The 18,842-nt window shown below is 56.7% G+C and overlaps 1 protein-coding gene across 2 annotated transcripts; it reads right to left on the reverse strand.

The window, feature by feature from the left end:
* Positions 1-2,298: 2,298 nt before the first annotated feature.
* On the reverse strand, positions 2,299-15,709 carry GPRC5C (G protein-coupled receptor class C group 5 member C). 2 transcript variants are annotated; one of them, XM_061177162.1, is made up of 4 exons: positions 14,939-15,709; positions 7,796-8,881; positions 4,911-5,005; positions 2,299-2,916 (listed from the first exon to the last, which is right to left on the reverse strand). In XM_061177162.1, exons 2-4 carry the CDS (start codon positions 8,859-8,861, stop codon positions 2,737-2,739), a joined length of 1,341 nt encoding a protein of 446 aa, XP_061033145.1. In that variant the 5' UTR covers positions 8,862-8,881; positions 14,939-15,709; the 3' UTR covers positions 2,299-2,736. The 2 variants fall into 2 exon arrangements, with proteins under 2 accessions (XP_061033145.1, XP_061033144.1); XM_061177161.1 differs by lacking the exon at positions 14,939-15,709 and adding an exon at positions 14,551-14,901.
* Between the last annotated feature and the right edge of the window lie 3,133 nt (positions 15,710-18,842).

Raw genomic sequence — 18,842 nt, forward strand, 5'->3', positions numbered from 1 at the left:
GCAGCACCAGCACTGTCGAGGTGCCCAAGGTGAGGCAGAAACCTAGCCATCTGCCCGTCAGAAAATGGCACAATCTTCAGTCCTGGACACCACTTATCGAAGGGGCTGCCCCCAGTCCCACAAGTCTCAGTCCTGGGAGAGGCCTAGACCCCGGTCCATCTGGCCCAGGACTCTCAATTGACGCCTAAGAATGCAGCCCTACCCCCTACTTTGTGTCTTGATGGGACCTGGTTCAATGAAGGTATCAGGTGGTGATGCAGAGGGGCTCAGATCCAGGACCCACAGGCCAGGAAGAGAGGCACGATCTGTCCAGGTCTCGAGTGAGCTTTGCCCAGCTCAGCGGCCTTCCACCGTCCAGGTGGTGGCAGGAGGTGCTGGTGAGAAGGGCAAGGGCCAGCTTCGCCATGGTTTGGCTTTGCCTTGGAGCAGGGCGGGACAGGCTGAGGCTGGAACCGAAAGATGGCCAGGAAGGATGGCCATCTGGAGACCGACAGCAGGGGGGCACAGGGGCTGTGATGTCGGGGGAGGGCGTCCAGAGGGAGGCTGGGTGTCTGCAGACCGCTCCTGTGGTCTCAGGTCACTTGGGGACCAGGAGAGGCTGGGCTGGGCAGGAATTGCAGGGGCGGGGAGGGGGGGTGGCCCATAGCCCCAGCCACATGCCCCAGGGTTTCACCCGGCCCCTGACTCCACTGCTCCAGATCGGTGGCCTCCGGGCCCTTCCCGCTCCAGTGACAAGGGCCCTGCCCAGCCTGGACACAGAGGAATGAGGACAGCAGAACGACGTGCGGTCCAGGGAAGAGGGCGTCTACCATCTTGTATTATTTTTCGGGGACTGAGCCTAAAGTAACCAGAAAGAACAAGTGTTTGAACAACTAAAAAAAGCGTTTGGGGGCTTCCCTGGTGGCACAGTGGTTGAGAATCTGCCTGCCAATGCAGGGGACACGGGTTCGAGCCCTGGTCTGGGAAGATCCCACATGCCGCGGAGCAACTAGGTCCGTGAGCCACAATTACTGAGCCTGCGCGTCTGGAGCCTGTGCTCCGCAACGAGAGGCTGCGACAGTGAGAGGCCCGCGCACCGCGATGAAGAGTGGCCCCCGCTCGCCGCAACTAGAGAAAGCCCTCGCACAGAAACGAAGACCCAACACAGCCAAAAATAAATTAAAAAAATAAAAAAAGAAGGGTTTGTGTCTCCAGGGGAGTTGGTGCAATCTGACATCGAAGGAGAAGTTTGTTTGTTTTTTTTTCTTCCAGCAACCTTTCTCCCCTCTTCCAACAGAAACATCTTTTCCCTACAACCGGTGTCAGAAAATAGCTTCTGGCGAGTTGGGGAGAAACATTCCCAAACCTGGGAGGAGCCGACTTGGCAACCCCCTTGCAAAGGGTCAGAGCACCGCTGCATGTCTGAACCCAGGCCACCGGGACCCACTACAAGTCAGAGTCTTGAGAAAGCCTGGCCAGTCTCGGCATGGCCACTCCTAGAGGCTCTGTGGCCTCTCTGGGTCAGTCTGCTTACCTGTCAGAGGTGGTGAGAGAGCTACATTGATCACTTACCCCCAAGGCCCTGTCTAACCCTAAAATGGTCTGGTTCTGGGATTTTGACTCTGGAAAAGGGAGAGAAAGTACTTACTGTGCTACCCATCTTTCAGGGGCAGCCCCGAGGATTCAAATGAGCCACTGTGGAAAGGTTTTACCATAAAGGACTGAGCAAATGGGCATTTAAATTCCTGCCCAGGAGTGAAACCAACCAGAACCCGGCCCGCCCCTTCCCACCTTTGAAAACAAGTCCTGGTCCTCTGCGAATCACTCCCGGCCACAAACACACACACGCACGCACAGTGTGATCTGAGAGATGGAGCAGTGGCTCCTCCACCCCATCCCCTGATGGATCTGCACCACCGTTCCCACTAAGGGGCTGAAGCCAGCCCATCTTCCCTTACAAATACCCTCCACAGAACTCCCTGCTCCGTTCCCCTGGCCCCGACCCCAGTGGAGGGCATCCCAGAGGAAAGCTGCCTTGTTTCACACAAGCCCAGATGCTGGACGAGACCCGAGACAGGAGCCGGGCCCAGAGGTCCATGCTGATTGCACAGGACACGGACCCAGGCTTAGCTGAAGAACTCTTCCCTGGGGAGAGGTGTCAGCTACTTCGTTGCACAGAAGGAAAACTCAGCAGCCGCTTTCCTGGGAGCTGGATTCAGAGGGAGGAGGAGAAAGAGGAAAGGCCCACAGGCCAGGGTGGAGGGGCGGCTCATCGGACACCGAGAGCCCAGATTAGACACGACATTCCCAGGAGAAGGGTTAATAAAGCAGAAACGTGTTTATTAGGCACCCTTGCCCCTCACAGAGGAGCGAGACCCAGGACAGAAGCGCCTGGGACATCTCTCAAGGTTGCAGGAATCTCTCCGAAGACTCCAGAGAACGTAGGTGCTGATTGGCCGCCACCCCAGGAAGAACACTATTTGGCTGGAGTGTGGCCGCCGCAGGTGACCTTGACACGAAGCCAGGTGACCCTGACACGAAGCCGGAGTTGGCTCCTGGACACCACAAACACTGAGGAGTGGGTGAGGGGCACGGGGACGCCCAGCCGAACACTGGCAGATGGGGAGGGCCTCCCGGCTGAGGCCCATGACCTGTCCTGAGCCGGCGAGGGGGAGGGGGAGGGGAGAGCACGGGCTCCCAGGAAGACCCTCGCCCGGGCCAGGTCCCCAGATCTGCCCGCCTCCTCCTGGTGCCGACTCAGTCCCACACGTAGGGGTTTCTAAAGACCTGAGAGTTCTTGCCTTCCTTCGGCAGGGTGGCATCCTGGTGGCTCTGGGCTGCGTAGATGTCTTCGGCCCGCAGGGTGGAGTTGGCACTGCCCATCACCTGGCTGTTAGCAGTGGCCCGCGGGAGGATGACGTCGTAAGCTCCTTCAGACTGCAAGGAAGAACAGGCGGCCTCACAGCTGGGTTCCGCCCGGGCGGATGCACACACGCTCCCACGGCGGATGCACACACACTCCCACTCCGCTTCCTGCAGGGCTGCGCCTGCCAGCTCCCCCTTCCCTCCCTGTCCTCCCCCTCCGCCCCCTTCCAGCCGGGCCTGGGATGGATGACTCCGGAGTCTGGAAACGGAGGAGCTCACCTCTGACCTCCGGCCCCTTATCTCACCCTGCAGAGGGCCACCCTCTGGGCATGGAAATGAGGCTCCCAGTCACCTCCATGGTCCGGGGCTTCACACAGTGGATGGCTCTTTCCAAAAGGATCTTCCTCTCAAGCCCTGTCCCACTCCCTAAACCTTGGGGCCCAACAGAGGGTGAAACACACGGGGCTTCTGTGACCCGCCCGGCTCCACTCCCAGGCTCCCTTCCTCCAAGACTCTTACCTGAGTACCCCCGGTGGCATTACATCCCCCCAACAGCATCACGGCTGGTGTGCCGGGCCCAGAACACCCTTCTGTCAGGCCCCAGGCATGTCACACATTTCTTATCTAGCAGTCTGATTTAGAGACTTAAACCCTGAATGGTTTGGGGTTTGAGAGTTTTAAGTTTTGGAGACTTAAAATCCAAAGTCTCTGCCTGGATCCTGGTCGGAGCTGCGTTGGTTCTGTTCCTGTGCGGGTGAGGCTGAGGCATGGGTCCCAGGTCCCACCCTGGAGGGAAGGTGAGCCCCAGGCCCTGCCTGCCTCATCCCTAGGCAAAGAGCTGCCACCGAACCCCCGCAGCTCCAGGGCCCCAAGCTGCCTTCTGAATCAACTCAGACCCGGGTGGTCCTCCCAACCCATTTACCATCTCCAACTCCCCCTCCCCATGTAGCTCCTGGAACATCTAGATGGAGGACGGGTTCTCCAACCTGGCTGTGCATCAGAATCACCTGACTGTTTATGAAGCCACAGCCATGCCTAGGGGGCCCCACCCCGCGGTGATCTGGTGAATGTTTAACGACCCTGATCTGTAATGTTGGCAGATCTCTGTGGGCGGTTACTCCCATCATGGCTTGGATAACTCCAAGTTATCAAGGTGACATCACTGAAGAGATGCTAACTATTGGCTCCATCACACCCCTGGCCCTTGCGCCTTTTTAGCAAGTTCCCAGGGGATGGTAACACTGGGGGTCGAGGGACCATGTTTTGGGAGCCACCATTAGATAAAATATCTATTAGTTCAGATCCTTCCTGAAGGAGCACGACTCCATGCACATAGGTAGGGAGGGGTGGCCAGGTGGGGCACCCTGGGTGTCTGGGCGCTGGCCAACTCTGCTCAGGCCCTTCTGAGATTCATTCCTCGGCCTATCCTGGCTCCTGGCCACAGCCTCCCCCTCTCCTGGAACCTAGCTGCAGGTTCAGGCTCCGGAGAGCGAGGGGTCTCCCCAAGAGCGACTGCCAGCCAGCTGGGGAGGAGGCACATATATGGAGTGAGTAAGACTCTAACCCACCGGCTTCCTGTTCCCACCCGCCCTCCCTTGGCTAATGGAGCATCTGGTTTCCAGAACCCAGGGGAGGTGTAAGGTCGAGAGCTGCTGCCTGCTGGTGGGGGGAAGGGAGCAGGAGGCCCTTTTGGGACAGCTGTGGTAGAGCAGCTAATACCTACCCAGACCTGCCCTGTGGTCATCTGTCCACCAAGAATGGCACCTACCTGGCTGAGGCCCCCCCCCCTTGTCCCCCCCTAAGCTGCTCAGGGGAAAGCTGGCAGCTCCCACCAGCTCAGAGAGAGACTGTTCTGAGCAGCTGTCCTCAGTGGGTATTTGACGCCCCGACGACACAGGGCAGACAGGTCCCGCCACAGTGTCGCGAAAGGCAGCGGGAACATCAACCCCAGGAAGAAGGCATCAGGAGCCGGGGTCCTGGGCTCCCGAAGGCTGACGCATCGGATGCAGAGCCTGCCTTCTCCCTCCCGCTTCCACCCACCCTGCACACCCGGGGACCCCACTCACCGGGGCTTTGTGCATCAGGGTCATCTCAGTGGGCTGGTACACACCGGTGAGCAGCTGCCCGTTGTACCCGCTGTACGGTGACACTGGTCTCTTAGCTGCAAGGAAACACAGCAGCTGTTCCGGGCTGGACTTTCAGCTCCCTTTCCCGCTCTCAAGCAAGGCTCCCCAGGAGGCAGGGAGAGGGAAAAGGGGGCTAGGCCAGCCCTGGGGCTGAGGCTGTAGGTGTACCCCACCCCGTGGATCCCAGCATCCCTTTGTTTGGATGCACAGAGAGCACAATGCTTGCCTTCCCCTTGGGCTTTCCTGCAGCACGAGACCCCCTCCCACCGAAAAAACGTCCCGTCAGCAACCTTCACATCCCCTTCCGCCCTCTGGGGCCAGAGGCCAAGAGGGGCACATGGACCTTCGGCCGCCTTCCAAGATGGCCAGCCTCCAGCTCTGGCCTCTCCTGCTGCGGGCCAGCTGCCAGGCGCCAGGGTAAAAAAAGCAGAGACCCCACTGCCCAAGAAGTCTGCATGGGGCAGGGCTGGGTGCTGTTTGCCCAGGACCCAGAGCTCCACCAGGGGGACTGAAGGCACATCCTGTCCTGTGGCCCCTTGGCAAGTTTCCAGAACTATTTTCAGCTCTGGGAACACTTCCCTGTGCCTTCGGGGGTGTTGATTTCCCGATCTGTCCTACGCTGCTGGGCGCTGGGTCGGAGGAAAGCTGCTGACCAATTCTGTGGGCCGGGGAGAGGGCTGAGCCGTGAGGGCCGGGGCAGTGGATGCCCGTCTCCTGCCGGCTGATGGCCCTGCGGCTCTAAAGGGACCACAACTCTATAGGGCTTCCTAAGTGCTGGGCTCACTCAATTGATTTTTCCATTTAGAAAAAATAAAATAAAAGGAAAAAAAACCCTTACAGCCCCAGAAGTGTTTGCCTTGAGGACAAAGGCTGAGAACTCTCTGGCCCGGCAAACAGGCAGCGGGTGACAGCAAAGGTGGGGGCCGCCGAAGCTCCTCCCAACATTCGTCCCCAACCTCACCAACTGCCCCACCCTCCCCCCTCACTTGGCACCAGGCTGTGCGGATGCCAGGGGCCACCCCGCTGGGCAGGTCAAAGATCAGGGCCTGACGGGGTGAGGATCACTCCTTTCCCCAAGGCAGGGATCGCAGCTTGTAGAGAAAAGGCAGAGTTCTGATTCTGAAACCTCCCCTGCCCCTGACTCTGACCCCTGGCAGAGGTCCCAGAGGTAGCGCTCAACAATCAGCCAGGTCAACTCTTAAGCCCCCAACACCTCGATCAGCAGAGTAGGGGGTCAGCGTCCAGGCTTTCCGGGTCACAGCAGATGAAGGGGCTGTGACCAGCCGGCTAAGAAAGCACGTGAGACGCATGCCACAGGGCACATCCGGAAAGGCTCAATGCCTGGCACTCAGTTTGTGCTCAATAAACGCTAATGGTCCTTACAGTGAACAAATGCCAGAAAAAGGCTCCTTCCTTAGGGAGCTGGGAGCACATCTGGCCAAGTCTCCTGGAGAATGGCCACCCGCTCCTGTCTCCCAAGCTTTTTCCGACGGGGGCTTGACCCAGGCTGCAGGGGCTTCTCTTGCCTTCTTGCCGCTTCCACCTCCGAGGCGCCCTCAGCTCCAACCACCAAGGCTCTGGGGCTGTCTGGCACCTCAGGAGAGCCTCATCCCATTAACAAAGAGCTGGGGCAGGAGCTTGGGGACAAGCTGGCTATCGGATAGTGGGTGCTGCTTAGATCAGCATGTGGCACACGCGATTTTATGAAAAAGAAAAAATTTTGAACTGAAAAGACTTTAAAAGGAAACTAAGACTATGGATATGTACATAGTGGAAAAACAAGCTCTGGAAGGATAATAATAATGACAGTAAAATAATAGTAACAGACAGAGCTAATAGCTAATACTTCTAGAGTATCTTCCAAGCGCCAGAAGGTGCATTAATTGAATCCTCAAAAGAATCCTATGAAACAGGAACCATTATTATCCCCATTTTACAGATGAGGAAACTGAGGATCCTAGCAGGAAAATATCAGTCAACAGTGATCAGTTCTGGGGATAGAACAGGAGGGAATGGGGTAGAACTGACAGTGGAGGGAAATTTTACCTGTAATGTGTAAAATTTTACAATGAAAATATATTCATGAATTGCGCGAGTATAGGAAAAAAATCCTTAAAAAAATGGAATTTAGGGGACTTCCCTGGTGGCGCAGTGGTTAAGAATCCACCTGCCAACGCAGGGGACATGGGTTCAATCCTTAGTCTGGGAAGATCCCACATGCCTCGGAGCAACTAAGCCTGTGCACCACAACTACTGAGCCTGCACCCTAGAGCCACAACTACTGAGCCTACGTGCCACAACTACTGAAGCCTGAGTGCCCTAGAGCCTGAGTGTTGCAACTACCGAGCCCATGTGCTGCAACTACTGAAACCTGCGTGCCTAGAGCCCGTGCTCTGCAACAAGAGAAGCCACCACAATGAGAAGCCCGCGCACCGCAACGAAGAGTAGCCCCCGCTCGCTACAACTAGAGAAAGCCTGCACGTAGCAATGAAGACCCAACGCAGCCAAAAATAAATAAAGAATTTTTTTAAAAAAATGGGATTTAGGGACTTCAAGGCAGAAAACTCTGGATAATCTCAGGAACCTCCCATTTTGCTCAGGAGACCAGCCCCCTGTCCTGCAGTAAACCACCTGGAATAAAAGGGGAGCTGGGGGGAGTTCCCTGGTGGTCCAGTGGTTAGGACTCGGCACTTTCACTGCTGTGGCCCAGGTTCAATCCCCCTGGCTGGGGAACTAAAGTCCCACAGGCTGCATGGTGTGGCCAAAAATTTTTAGAAATTAAAAAAAAATAAAAGGGCACCTGGGGAGGGTGTCCCATGACCCACCTGAGGCTGGCTCGTCCATGGAAAATGCCTTGTTTTCCACAAACATGCTCTGACCCTGCTGCTCTTTCAGGATGGTCTCGTAGCCCACGCCCCGGGTGGGGTACAGGTCTCCCTGGTAGCTCTGCTCCGGGCTGGCCTTGGTCACCTGGGAGACCTCAGGGATGACATAGAAGAGCACAAAGGCCCAGGCATTGGCGGCGAGGGTGATGGCCAGCGTGGGGTCATCCCACGTGGGGCTGTTGCGCTGCTGGTTGCCGTAGGTGTACATGACAATCCACACCACCCAGATGGCGATGGAGGTGGCCGTGGTGAGCAGCACGAAGACCCCATGCTTCCGCCAGCGCTTGAAGCGGCCGTACAGGGCGGGCCAGGCCCCCGTAAAGGCGCAGGACAGCAGCAGCATGACGTAGATCAGCGCCATGACAAAGTCCATGTTGGCGATGGCACAGGGGGAGGCGGTGGCCCAGCCGGCACTGCCATTGGCCGGAGGGCCACCCTCGCCGCCACCTCCCCGCACCAGCGTGATGATCAGCCACTCCGTGTTGATGATCACCTCCACGAGGCTCAGCAGCAGGGCCACGATGAAGACCACCCAGCCCCGGGGCCCGTGGTTCTTCCGGACCAGGAAGTTGAGGGCTATCACGTGGGCCACTAGGCAGGAGAAGCAGATGGCGAACAGGACCCCAAAGAGGAAGCGCCGAGAGGCACAGGTGGAGAAGTCAGGCTTCACCACGCAGGCAAAGACGAGGCAGAAGAGGCCCAGGGTCCCCAGCAGGAAGAACACCTGGGTCCCCAGCAGGCTCCGCTTCTTGGTGTCCTGCACGAAGGGGAGGCTGGCCACGAGGATGATGGTGAGGACAAAAGTGGTGACGATGCCCGCCCCCGCCACTGCCTCCAAGATGATGCCCCAAGCCCCAGAGCGGTCACACAGGTTGTAATAGAGAGGGCTGAGGTCCGGGCTGCAGCCAGATGGGGCGTGGTTCTGGGTCTGGGCCCCTGGGAGTAGGAAGAGAGGCAGTCCCAGGCACATCAGCAGTGCTTTCTGGATGGCCATCCTGGCTCCCATGCCAGGCCCCAGCTGGGTCCCTAGAGACGGAGGGGAGAAAAGGCAAAATCAGTCCTCCAGGTTAGACTCTGACACACAAGGTGCCGTTCCCCCCATCCTGAACCACGGCACCCTGATCTTGCCTGTGCCTCTGGGCTTCAGAATCGTTCTTAACACAGAACTCCTGGGCCTTGTACCAAGTGACCAGAGAGGCAAATGAGATGAAACCCGAGTGTCAGCCCTGTTCCCGGTCATGGAAAAGGAGGAAACTGTGCTGAATTTTCAGGCCCCTCCCCCTCCCCCAAATCATAACCGGGGCCCAGATATTCCCTGAGCTCTTGCAGGTGGGCTGGGGGCTGAGGTTTGTGAGCAAGTTCACTCAGCACTCAGTTCCTCTCTGCCCCGGGACTTCCAGAGTTCAAATGGCCAGACACCATGCCCCTCCACTCTGTCCCTGTGATGCCTAAGTCTACAGCAAATCAGCCACGCATTCATTCATTCAGTGAGTATTTAACAAGCACCTGTAACAGGTACAAACTGCAACCAGAGAAAGTGAAGAGATGATTGAAAAGTTGTATGTATCAACGCTTTTCCCCTGATGCCTCCCTACCACTGCCCTTTTCTGCCCTTCATTTTCCCACTTTGAGTGCCAACGCTTCTCCTCAGAATCCAAAGTTCTTTGGAAGCTCAGTTGCTAGAGTCTCAAGAATAAAATCAACAAATTTCTGGGACTTCCCTGGTAGCACAGTGGGTAAGACTCCATGCAGGGGAGTGCAGGGGGCCTGCATTGGGTTCAATCCCTGGTCAGGAAACTAGATCCCACAGGCATGCCGCAACTAAGAGTTCGCGTGCCTCAACTAAGGAGCCCGCCTGCCACAACTAAGACCCAGAGCAACCAAGTAAATAAATAAATATTAAAAAGAAAAAATCAACGAATTTCCCAGCTAGGGAGTTAATGACTTAATGCAAAAATCCTCCTATGAGGCATTAACATTTTAAAAGCAAGAACCAGGCAAGGGCAAAGCAAAACCCAAAGAAATTAATCTATAATGGAAGACGTTGAGGCACTGTAGCTAGAAGGCAAGAAAGATGTCTTTTATTCACACCAGGAAGGTAACTTACTACTGCAACGACTCACTGGACCGGTCCCGGACAGCAGGCTTACTAAATGCTGTAGAGTGGCACCAAAGAAAACCAAACCCCTGCTCTCAATACCAACTGGATTTTCCCTGTGTGAAGTGGAGGTAAAGAGTGTGGCAGGTTAAGAGAAATTAAAGACCAAATCAGTGAGTTTTCTACCCAAAGACTTTAAATTTACCTGGAGGACAGAAAATTTAAATGCTCTAAAAAGCAAGTCATAAATTCCAAAATTCTATGATATGCAGGGACTCCACATTTAAATCACCCCTTATTATGTTCAAGTAACTAGCTGTAACCCTGCCTCTTCCTCTCTCACCTCTTGGACCCAGGAACTTTCCAGAAAGACAGCAACCAAGCTTTCCTGGGCTGATAGTGACCACTAGTGGCTGGGAGGGGAATGGCATGATCCGACTTCCCCACCACCTCTCTTTCTTCCCTTTAGGAGGTGGAGTGTAGATTTGCACACCGCTAAGCCCTTAATGTTTTCACCATTCCTGGTTAGTTAATGTATAACAGGCAAACAGAACTGTCTCTCCAAGATTGAGAAAGGGAAGGACACTGTTACTAAGTCAGAGGAAATAAAACTCACAAATTAAGTGAAACTGACATAATAAAGATCATCAACTTTCAAAGTCCTTTAAGATATCCTACATGCTCCTTGAAAATATTTCAGGTCTCTCAGCCTTCCCAACCAGCACCTCATCTGTCAATTAAGCTTGCTTTTTCCCAAACAACACCTATCATTAACTTTTAATAAATTAACACTCCTTTGTGAATTTATTATTGTTTTCCTAAATAAATGGTACTGTAACGCAGCTAGTTTCTCTCGACTTCCAATGCAAAAGCATGTTTCCCCTACATCACGATTTAAATAAGCTCTTGTAGGGGACTTTGTGTAATAGTAAATCAATAAAGCACAAACTGTACTTTATTTACAAGGGCTGGGAAGAGAAAAGAGGAATCGGAGAGGGCTAATGGATAAGGAATATTGAACCACTCCAGGAGATAATTTATGGATAACGTGCTGTGGGATCCTAAGCACTCAACCCCATCATGAGTATTTCTGGCTCACAGCAAAACAGCTAGACCTTGGGGTGAAGTTGGAGATGTGGTATGAACCCTGAGAATGGCCACTCAGACTTAGCCTCTGGCAATCTGCACATCTTCAAGAGCTGCTCATTCCATCTCCCTCCGCCAGGTCCCAGTTTAGAACAGACAAATATTCCAAATCAGCAAATATTTACTGTGCGTCTAGGGGGACCAGGCCCAGTAGTTCCCCTAGACGCACAGTGGAAAATACAAAGATGAACAAATACAGTCCAAAAGGTAGGTCTACAAGAAAACTACCCAAAGAAGAATAAGATAAGTGTCACACAAAAGAATTTACCTCTGGGGAGAGAAAAGTGCTACAGGAACACAGAGGAGGAAGCTCTTCCCAGCTGAGGGGGTCAGAAAAGACAGAGTGAAGAACACCTCTCAACAGCGTTTTATTCAGTTTCTAATCAAATTCACCAAGTACGAACTGAGTCTGTAAAGGGAGGTTGCAGCTGGCTGGCTACAGATTAGAGACACTACAGGGAAGGAGTTTAGGGCTTGATTCTTAAGGCAGTGGGGAGCCACTGAAGGCTGTTTTTTGCATGATGAGGGCACAACCAGGGTTGTGCTTTAAGATTTGAGTCTGGCAAAAAAGCACAGGCAATCGATTTGTTGAGGACACATTCATCCCCGGCTAAAGACCAAGGCCAAAGGTAAGGCCTAATGGAGATCCTTTCCCAGATAAAGTCTAAGGCCTGGCTGGATGTGGGGGAAAGGATGCTAAAAGTCCACGCTACAAGTTCAAATCTTATAACGGCCATGTCATTACAAAAAACCAAGCCTCTCCCATTTAGTCTGCGACCACTATGTCAATCCCTCTTCTTGGTCTATCTTGCTCTTAGAGCCATACCTGCCTGTACCTTGCTAGAATCCAACACCTCATAAGAACTTGGGCCAGGGCCAGAGAAGCTTCACAGCCCTCACCCCAATTTCCTTCTCACTTTGCTGTTGGCCCTGGACCTTACCCTTCAAGCCTGTCGGTCCCACCAACATGGGAACTTCAAAGTGGGGGAGTGGAGAGACAGGCAGACACCAACTCAAGTGGGGAAATTGGACCCGCTGGGCCTGGCTCTTGTCCACTGCCTGGGACAGCGACCCTTGGCGGCCAGCAGGAGACTTAAAGAAAGCTCAGCCCAGTGTCCTTCAACATCCAGGAATGCAGATTCAGCCAGCCAAGGGATGCTGTGTTTGAAGATGGCGGCCAAGGGGGAAAGGACTTGGATGAAACAGACCAGCTCTGCCTTGAGACTCTCCCTCCTGCGGGTCCCTAGAGCCTGCACTTCCAGGCTGTCTTCTGAGCCTTGATCGTTAGAATCGTGTGCGTAGGCGTCTCCCCTACCTGGCTGTAAGGTCTGAGGGGAGTGAACAAGACTTGTTTATCTTAGCATACCCTGCAACATCTAGTCTTGCACTGAACATAGTAGGCATTTGAAAAGCATTCACTGAACAGATTTGGTGCCCATTTCTCCCCATCCCAGTCCGGCCTCTTCATTTTAGAGTCACGTCTCCTGCTTTAAGGTTCTCAGTAGGGGAGACTTCCCTGGTGGCCCAGTGGTTAAGACTCCGAGCTCCCAATGCAGGGGGCCCAGGTTCGATCTCTGGTCAGGGAACTAGATCCCACATGCCACAACTAAGAGTCCGCATGCCACAACTAAAGATCCCGCATGCCTCAACTAAGACCTGGCACAGCCAAATAAACATTTTTTTTTAAAAAAAAGGTTCTCAGTAGGACCAAAGAGGGGGACCTCCTTCAGTCCCATGAGTCCCCCCCACACTATGGCTGCAGCACAGCCGAGCTGCAGATTATTTTCTGGACAAAGGGGCCCTTTTGCTTCACCTCCCTGGAATCAGTTATACAAGTATTTTTAATCACCTCTGAAATCGGCCTTTCCCTAGGCTCAGCCACTCAGCCCCCAGCTCAGGTCTGAGTCAGCCCAATCCAGTTCCAGAATCCCCTTCCTCCCTCTTTCCCTCTCCCAGGGGAGGCAGAGAGACCTCAGCAGAGTGGTGGCTCAGAGGCCAAGCCAGCCCCGACTGGGCTTCACCCAGCAAGGATGAGGCAGCCAGGCCTTCTCACCTTTCCTCACTCCCCGACCATCTACACGAAAGCCTGAGAACCATCCTGAAAAGGGCAACATGGGCTTCACACTGCGGCCTTGGTCTGTCTCCTGGGCTCAAAGGGACAGTGTAAGATATAGACCCACAGCCAGGTACCTTCAAGGGTGCCATGACCATGTAGAGGTCCCTCTCCGAGGCGCCTAGCAGAGCCACAGAGGAGCCTCCTTCCTCCCGGGTCTGCCACCACTCAGCAGCCCATGAAGAGAGACGGATGGATCCACGGGCAGCCTTCCCACATCCTCCCCTTCTCCCATCCATCTCCTCCTTCCTCACCGCCCCTGGTTAGGTCCTGCCATCTTACTCCTCTGTTCAGGGGGCTCTGGTGTTTAACCCAACCAATAAGAAGAGGGGTCGGAGATGTCTGTACCTGTACGGGGCTACTTCAGTGCCCAAGTTGGGGGGTGGGGTCGGGGGTGGGGTAGAGGGCTTCCAGGAACCCCAGGCTTAGACCTTCACACCGAGGGCGGATATTTGGCCCCCAATTCCCTGAGCATTCTGAAACACGTGAGTCCTCAACCCAAGGGTCCGCTCTAGAAAGCCACTCCGGAATGCGCCCCACCCCCCAGCGGCACGCCCTCCCCCAGCCACAGATAAAGGCCCAGGCAGGGAACCTCCAAGAGCACAAAAACCCGATTTCAACATATTCTGGTCCCTGAGCTTTAGGATCAAGAGCGTGGAGTTTTTTCAATGACTGCGTTTTGCTGGGTTTAAAACTGTGGGTCTGGGGCTGGAGAGGCGCAACTCCACCTCGGCGGCTGGGAAGGGCGCAGGAAACCCCGTGGGGCGTGAGGGAGGAGCGGGGAAAGGGAAGGGATCTAGAAGCCACGCCGCCAAAGGTAGAGGGTCTACGACTGACCGAAATTCCGAACTTCCCGCAGGAAGATTGAGCCCTCCCCTCCCTACCTCTCGCCGGGACCGGGGTCCACACCCACGCTCCCCTGGATGGCGGAACAGAAAGAGCAGGGGGGCCAGCCTCTCTCCCATTTCCTCTGGTCCCAGAAACCTGCCCTCCTCATCCACGGTAGCGGGCCGCGGAGAGGGCGCCGGCCCCCCACTCACTGTTGGCCGCGGAGTCACGCAGAGAGGCTGCGAGGGCGGAGGGGGTCGTCCTTGGAGACCCCGATCGTGGAGCTCTCCCTCGCCGCCAACTCCGAGCCCAGCGCCGGGCTTCCCACACCCCCAGTCCCGAGCCTCCTCCGGTTTGGAAAGTTTCTGCGAGCGAGCGAAGTAGGAGCGGTGTCCTCCGCCCCCCGGTTCTCCACCCCTGGGCCTCAATCCTCGCCCACTCCCCACCAGCCCGACCCCACTCTTCCCGGCGGCCGAGGGGAGGGCGGAGCGAGCAGGCTGCAGCCCTTACCTGGGACGCGTCGCCGGCCCAGCTCCGGCGCGGCGTTTGGGGCCAACTCCAGGCGGGGCGCGAGCGGTGGGGTGGGAGGGACTCGGCGCAGAGAGCGGGCCCAGGCCCAACCCTGGTCTGAGGTGGCGGGGCTCAGGCGGGGGATCGGGGCGCAGGGCCTGCCTCTCCCCGGGACTCGGAGCTGGCTGCGCTCCGTCTCTCGCCCTCGCGCGGGCCTCTGCCCGCGCTCGGCTCCTTTCTCGCCGCGAGGGTGGGCCGGCGCCTGCATCACCGTGACATCACCTCCATTCAGGAGCTTATCGGGCGCCCGCGGCGCTCCAGGTACGTGCAATCCGCTTACACAGTAACAAAGCCCGGCCGGCCCTCCCCCCACCCATCCCCAACTCACCTCCAGGCTCCGACTAGACGCACTTTCCGGCAGGGGAGGGAGATCGGAGTTTCTGGCCAAGCCGGCTTGTGGGTTGCTGCTGTTTACTGCCACGCCCCCGCACGCGGGCGCGCGCACACTCACGCGCACTTACTTTCGGGACTCGGTTTTCTCTCCGGAAAGCGGTTTGGGGTGCAGCCCAACACAATTCGCGGGCGGGCTCTCCCTCTCCGCAAGTCCCAGCGCGCGCGCACAGAAACGCGCGCGGGGGCCACCTTGGTGCGTCTCTCCGGGGCGGACACCTAGTCTTTGTCACCTTCGTCCTGGCTCTCCCGTGAGACACACGCGGGGCACAGTTCGCCGCTCCGGACTAGAGCGAGGCGCACACTCGGATACCAAGTCTGTCTTTGTCGCGCCTTCTGCGCCCCCTGCCCTCCCCGAGCTTGCACACGTGGACACACCACACACCGAGCGTCCACCTCTTGCACGCGCGATCCTTCCCCGGCACCCGGGTCACCAAGTGTGCGTGGGAACGCCACCGCGCGCGCCCCTAACGCCGTGGGCCGGGCCCAGAACCACTCGGGACCGTGGGCAGAAGTCGCCCTGGGTCCGACTACCCCGCGCCTGGGTTTCCTGCGATCGCCCGGGACACGGTCCACCTTAGCGCGCGCTCCCCTCCCCGTGTCCCCGTTACCTGTTCGGACCTGTCCTAATTAGCCTTCACGGTTCAGTTCCCCGAGGTACAGTGTTTAACCCGGCCCCCGCGGTCTCTGCGCTCCGGGACACATCGGCCTGGCCACCGAGTCCTGCCCCTCCCGCCGCCCGGGGACTTTTCCACGAGTTCGAGTTCCCCCCTCCCCGTACCCCAACCTCACTCCCTCTCCCGGGGTGCATCAGCGGGTTGCCACCCTTTCCTCTCCGGCCCCAGGAATCAGCAGAAGGGGAACTGCAGAAATGGGGAAGCGAATCCATTCTAGGATCACCCCGGCCCAGTAAACAAGAGATTTTCCGGCTGCCTTCCCCCAGGGCTGCGGGCTCCGCGGGAGGTGGGCTACGCAGCGGGGCCTAGTTGGCAAGCGCCGGAGGCCCGGAGGGGCCGCGGCGCACCGAGAAGGGAGTGCTTGTTGCGCCTGGCCGGGGCCCAGGGGACGCGGAGGCAGGGCCGGGCGCCGGGTCTCCGGGGTGCTGGTTCTCGTGACGCCGAGTTGCCTGGGGGATCGCCAGCGGCGCGCGGTCGGAGTCAGCCGGTGGCCGGGCGGGCGGCTGGGCGTGTTGGTTCTGCCCGGAGCGCCCGGGAGGAGGGCGGGAACCGTGGGGGGAGGCGGCTGGTCTCGGGCCGGGGGTAGCAAGGTGGGGGAGGGCGCAGGCAGAGGGGAGGGGTACCTCCCGGGCTGTTTGTTTGCGTGCTTCCATCTATGACAACCAGAAGTCAAACTCCCTGAATCACCCGGAGCTGCCGGAGCGATAAACCCCAGGCCGGCTCCTCCCTTCGCACACCAGTTTTCGGACTCCTGGAGGGATTGTTTGCTTAGCAGCCTGGGCTGGCGGTGAGGCCCTGCTTTTCTAGAACCCTATATCTCTTCCTGCGCCTGGCCCTCTCTGGCTGGCCTGGAAAATGTGAGGATTGAATTGTTTCAATTCTTTTCAATGTTGAGAGGAAGAGCGCATTGCTGTGCCTTTGGTCTCCTTCCCCTAACTCCACCTCCTGCATCTCAGGGATCCCCCCCCCCCCCGCACACACACACACCGGACGTGAGCACGTGCAGACGTGTGTAAGGGCCAGGCAGTGGGGGGCCCACCCTGAAAGGGGGAGCAGCAGGTCAGACCTACCCGAAACAGATCAGTCACTCTGCCCTCTGACTAGTTTTCATTAACTAGGCAACCAACGCTGAAACCAGTTTGCTGGGAGGGGTCCCTCATTAGCATACGTTTAAAGCCAGATCTAGGAGCCTGGGAAAGGGGTGGGGAAAGTAGTGGGGAGACCAGGATACAAGTGACCTCAGGGAGACACAGGTGAATTCGGGATCCGTCTCGATTCGTGGAGAACCCCTTCACCCTCCAGAGACTTCTCCCATGAGGCAAGTCTCCCCCCTCCCTCTGGGCCCAGGCAGGGGCCAGGATGGGGTATCCGGTGCCTGGCCACCCACTGGCGGTGGTCTGGAAACAGGCCTGGACACCTCAGTGGATGAGCTCCGCCCCCAGCCAGCCCTGTGCCGTGATGGCAGTGGAAATGTAGGGCCGTTTTCTGAGAACGGTTTGCTCTCCCCCTTTCCACCCCATCTCACTCTGGAACGGGATATGCCTTCAGGACAAAGCAAGGCCCTCGGGGCAGATGACCTGGGGCTTCTGAGGCTCCAGGATCCCTGGTGCCCTTGGCTTTAATCCCCCAGGGCCTGTCAAGAACAGGAACACTGGAGGGTGGAAATCCTGAGAGCCCCACCCCCAGCCCTGGGAGCCGGATGGCTGTGGGTCCTGACGGACACGGCCAGTGGCCGGGAGAGAAGTTCGGTGGGAGGCGCCATTGCGTCCAAGACTCCAACCGCAGTCTCATCTGCGCCCCCAGATACCCGTCGCCCAATGTAATAATACATAGGCATGTAAGCCTTTATGAACTCCCATCTTCACCAAAAGGTAACACTTTGAGAAGTGGTCCCATAGGGACACTGCCCTCCCACTGTTCAGATAGATCTTGGATTAATGAATTGTGTGGATGGTGTCTGTACCCCTCCCTCCCAACACGGTGTGTGAGTTTCTGTTGGCCGCCGGCCGATCGAAACTACCTTTATTCATTGGAACAATTCCTTTTTGAGCTGCATGAGTCTAAGCTAGTGACAAGGCCCAAGGTGGGGTGCAACTTTGCCACTTGCCAGTTGTATGACCTGGACAAGTCACTTCACTGCTCTGAGCCCCACTTTCCTCTACTGTAAAGAGGTCAGGATAGCACCACCCCCAATCCTTGCTGTAACATCCAAACGAAGCCATGTCTACAGTGGGCCTCGCACAAGCTTGGCACTCAGATGCTCAGTGACCAGCCTCTCCTTTCCTGGTCCATCCCCTCTGAGCCTTAGCCCTGACAGTTAAAAAGGCCTAGCAGTGGGAATTCCCTGGCAGCCCAGAGGTTAGGACTCCACACTTCCACTGCCAGGGGCGCGGGTTCAATCCCTGGTCAGGGAACTAAGGTCCCGTAAGACATGCATCGTGGCCAAAAAAAAAAAAAAGTCCTAGCAGTGTTTAATCCAAACTCTTGTAGAAGCTGCTTCTCCAACATTCTTTCGGTCCTGTTTTACCATGATCAGAGTAGCCTCGCTGTGCCATGCTCTGGGCTTCTCCTCTGCTATTCCTTTCCTCCCCCAACCCCCTTTCCCTGTCTGACCAAAGGTTTTTAAAACCTGCCCTGCCTCAAAGCTCAGCTCCAATGTCCCTTTCTCTGCCATGCTTTCCTCACCTTCCCCAGAAAGAGCCGTTGTGAGCTGCTCTTTTTACCCACAGCCTAGTATGCATTTGTTTATTTATCATTTATCTCAGTGTATCTTAGCCTTCTCAGTTCTTGTCTTCTCAAGAGCCGGGACATGTCTCACTCATTGTGTTGTTCCCGGTATCTGGCACCGAGCCTGACACTCGGTAGATCCATTTATTCTATGGTTTGAACCCTAGCAGCAAGAGTTGAGACATGGCCCCTGCAGGGCAGCCCCCTGCTGACCTTCCCCATCACCCTGGGGTGGAGAAGGGGGGGACCACTGCAAACACCATGCAAACAAGGCTGTACCTGCCCTGCCCACTGGCCACAGGCCTTCCTGGGAAGCAGGCAAGCCCAGTACCTGCTGGAGACACCACCTCCCCAGGGCCAGCAACGCCTTGCATTAGAGTGCAGCGTAGGGGGCCTTGGCAACCCAACTTGGGGCACTGGAGGAGCAGGGGAGCCGGT

Source organism: Eubalaena glacialis, chromosome 19 (assembly GCF_028564815.1).
Source record: "Eubalaena glacialis isolate mEubGla1 chromosome 19, mEubGla1.1.hap2.+ XY, whole genome shotgun sequence".
NCBI classification, from domain to species: Eukaryota; Metazoa; Chordata; class Mammalia; order Artiodactyla; family Balaenidae; genus Eubalaena; species Eubalaena glacialis.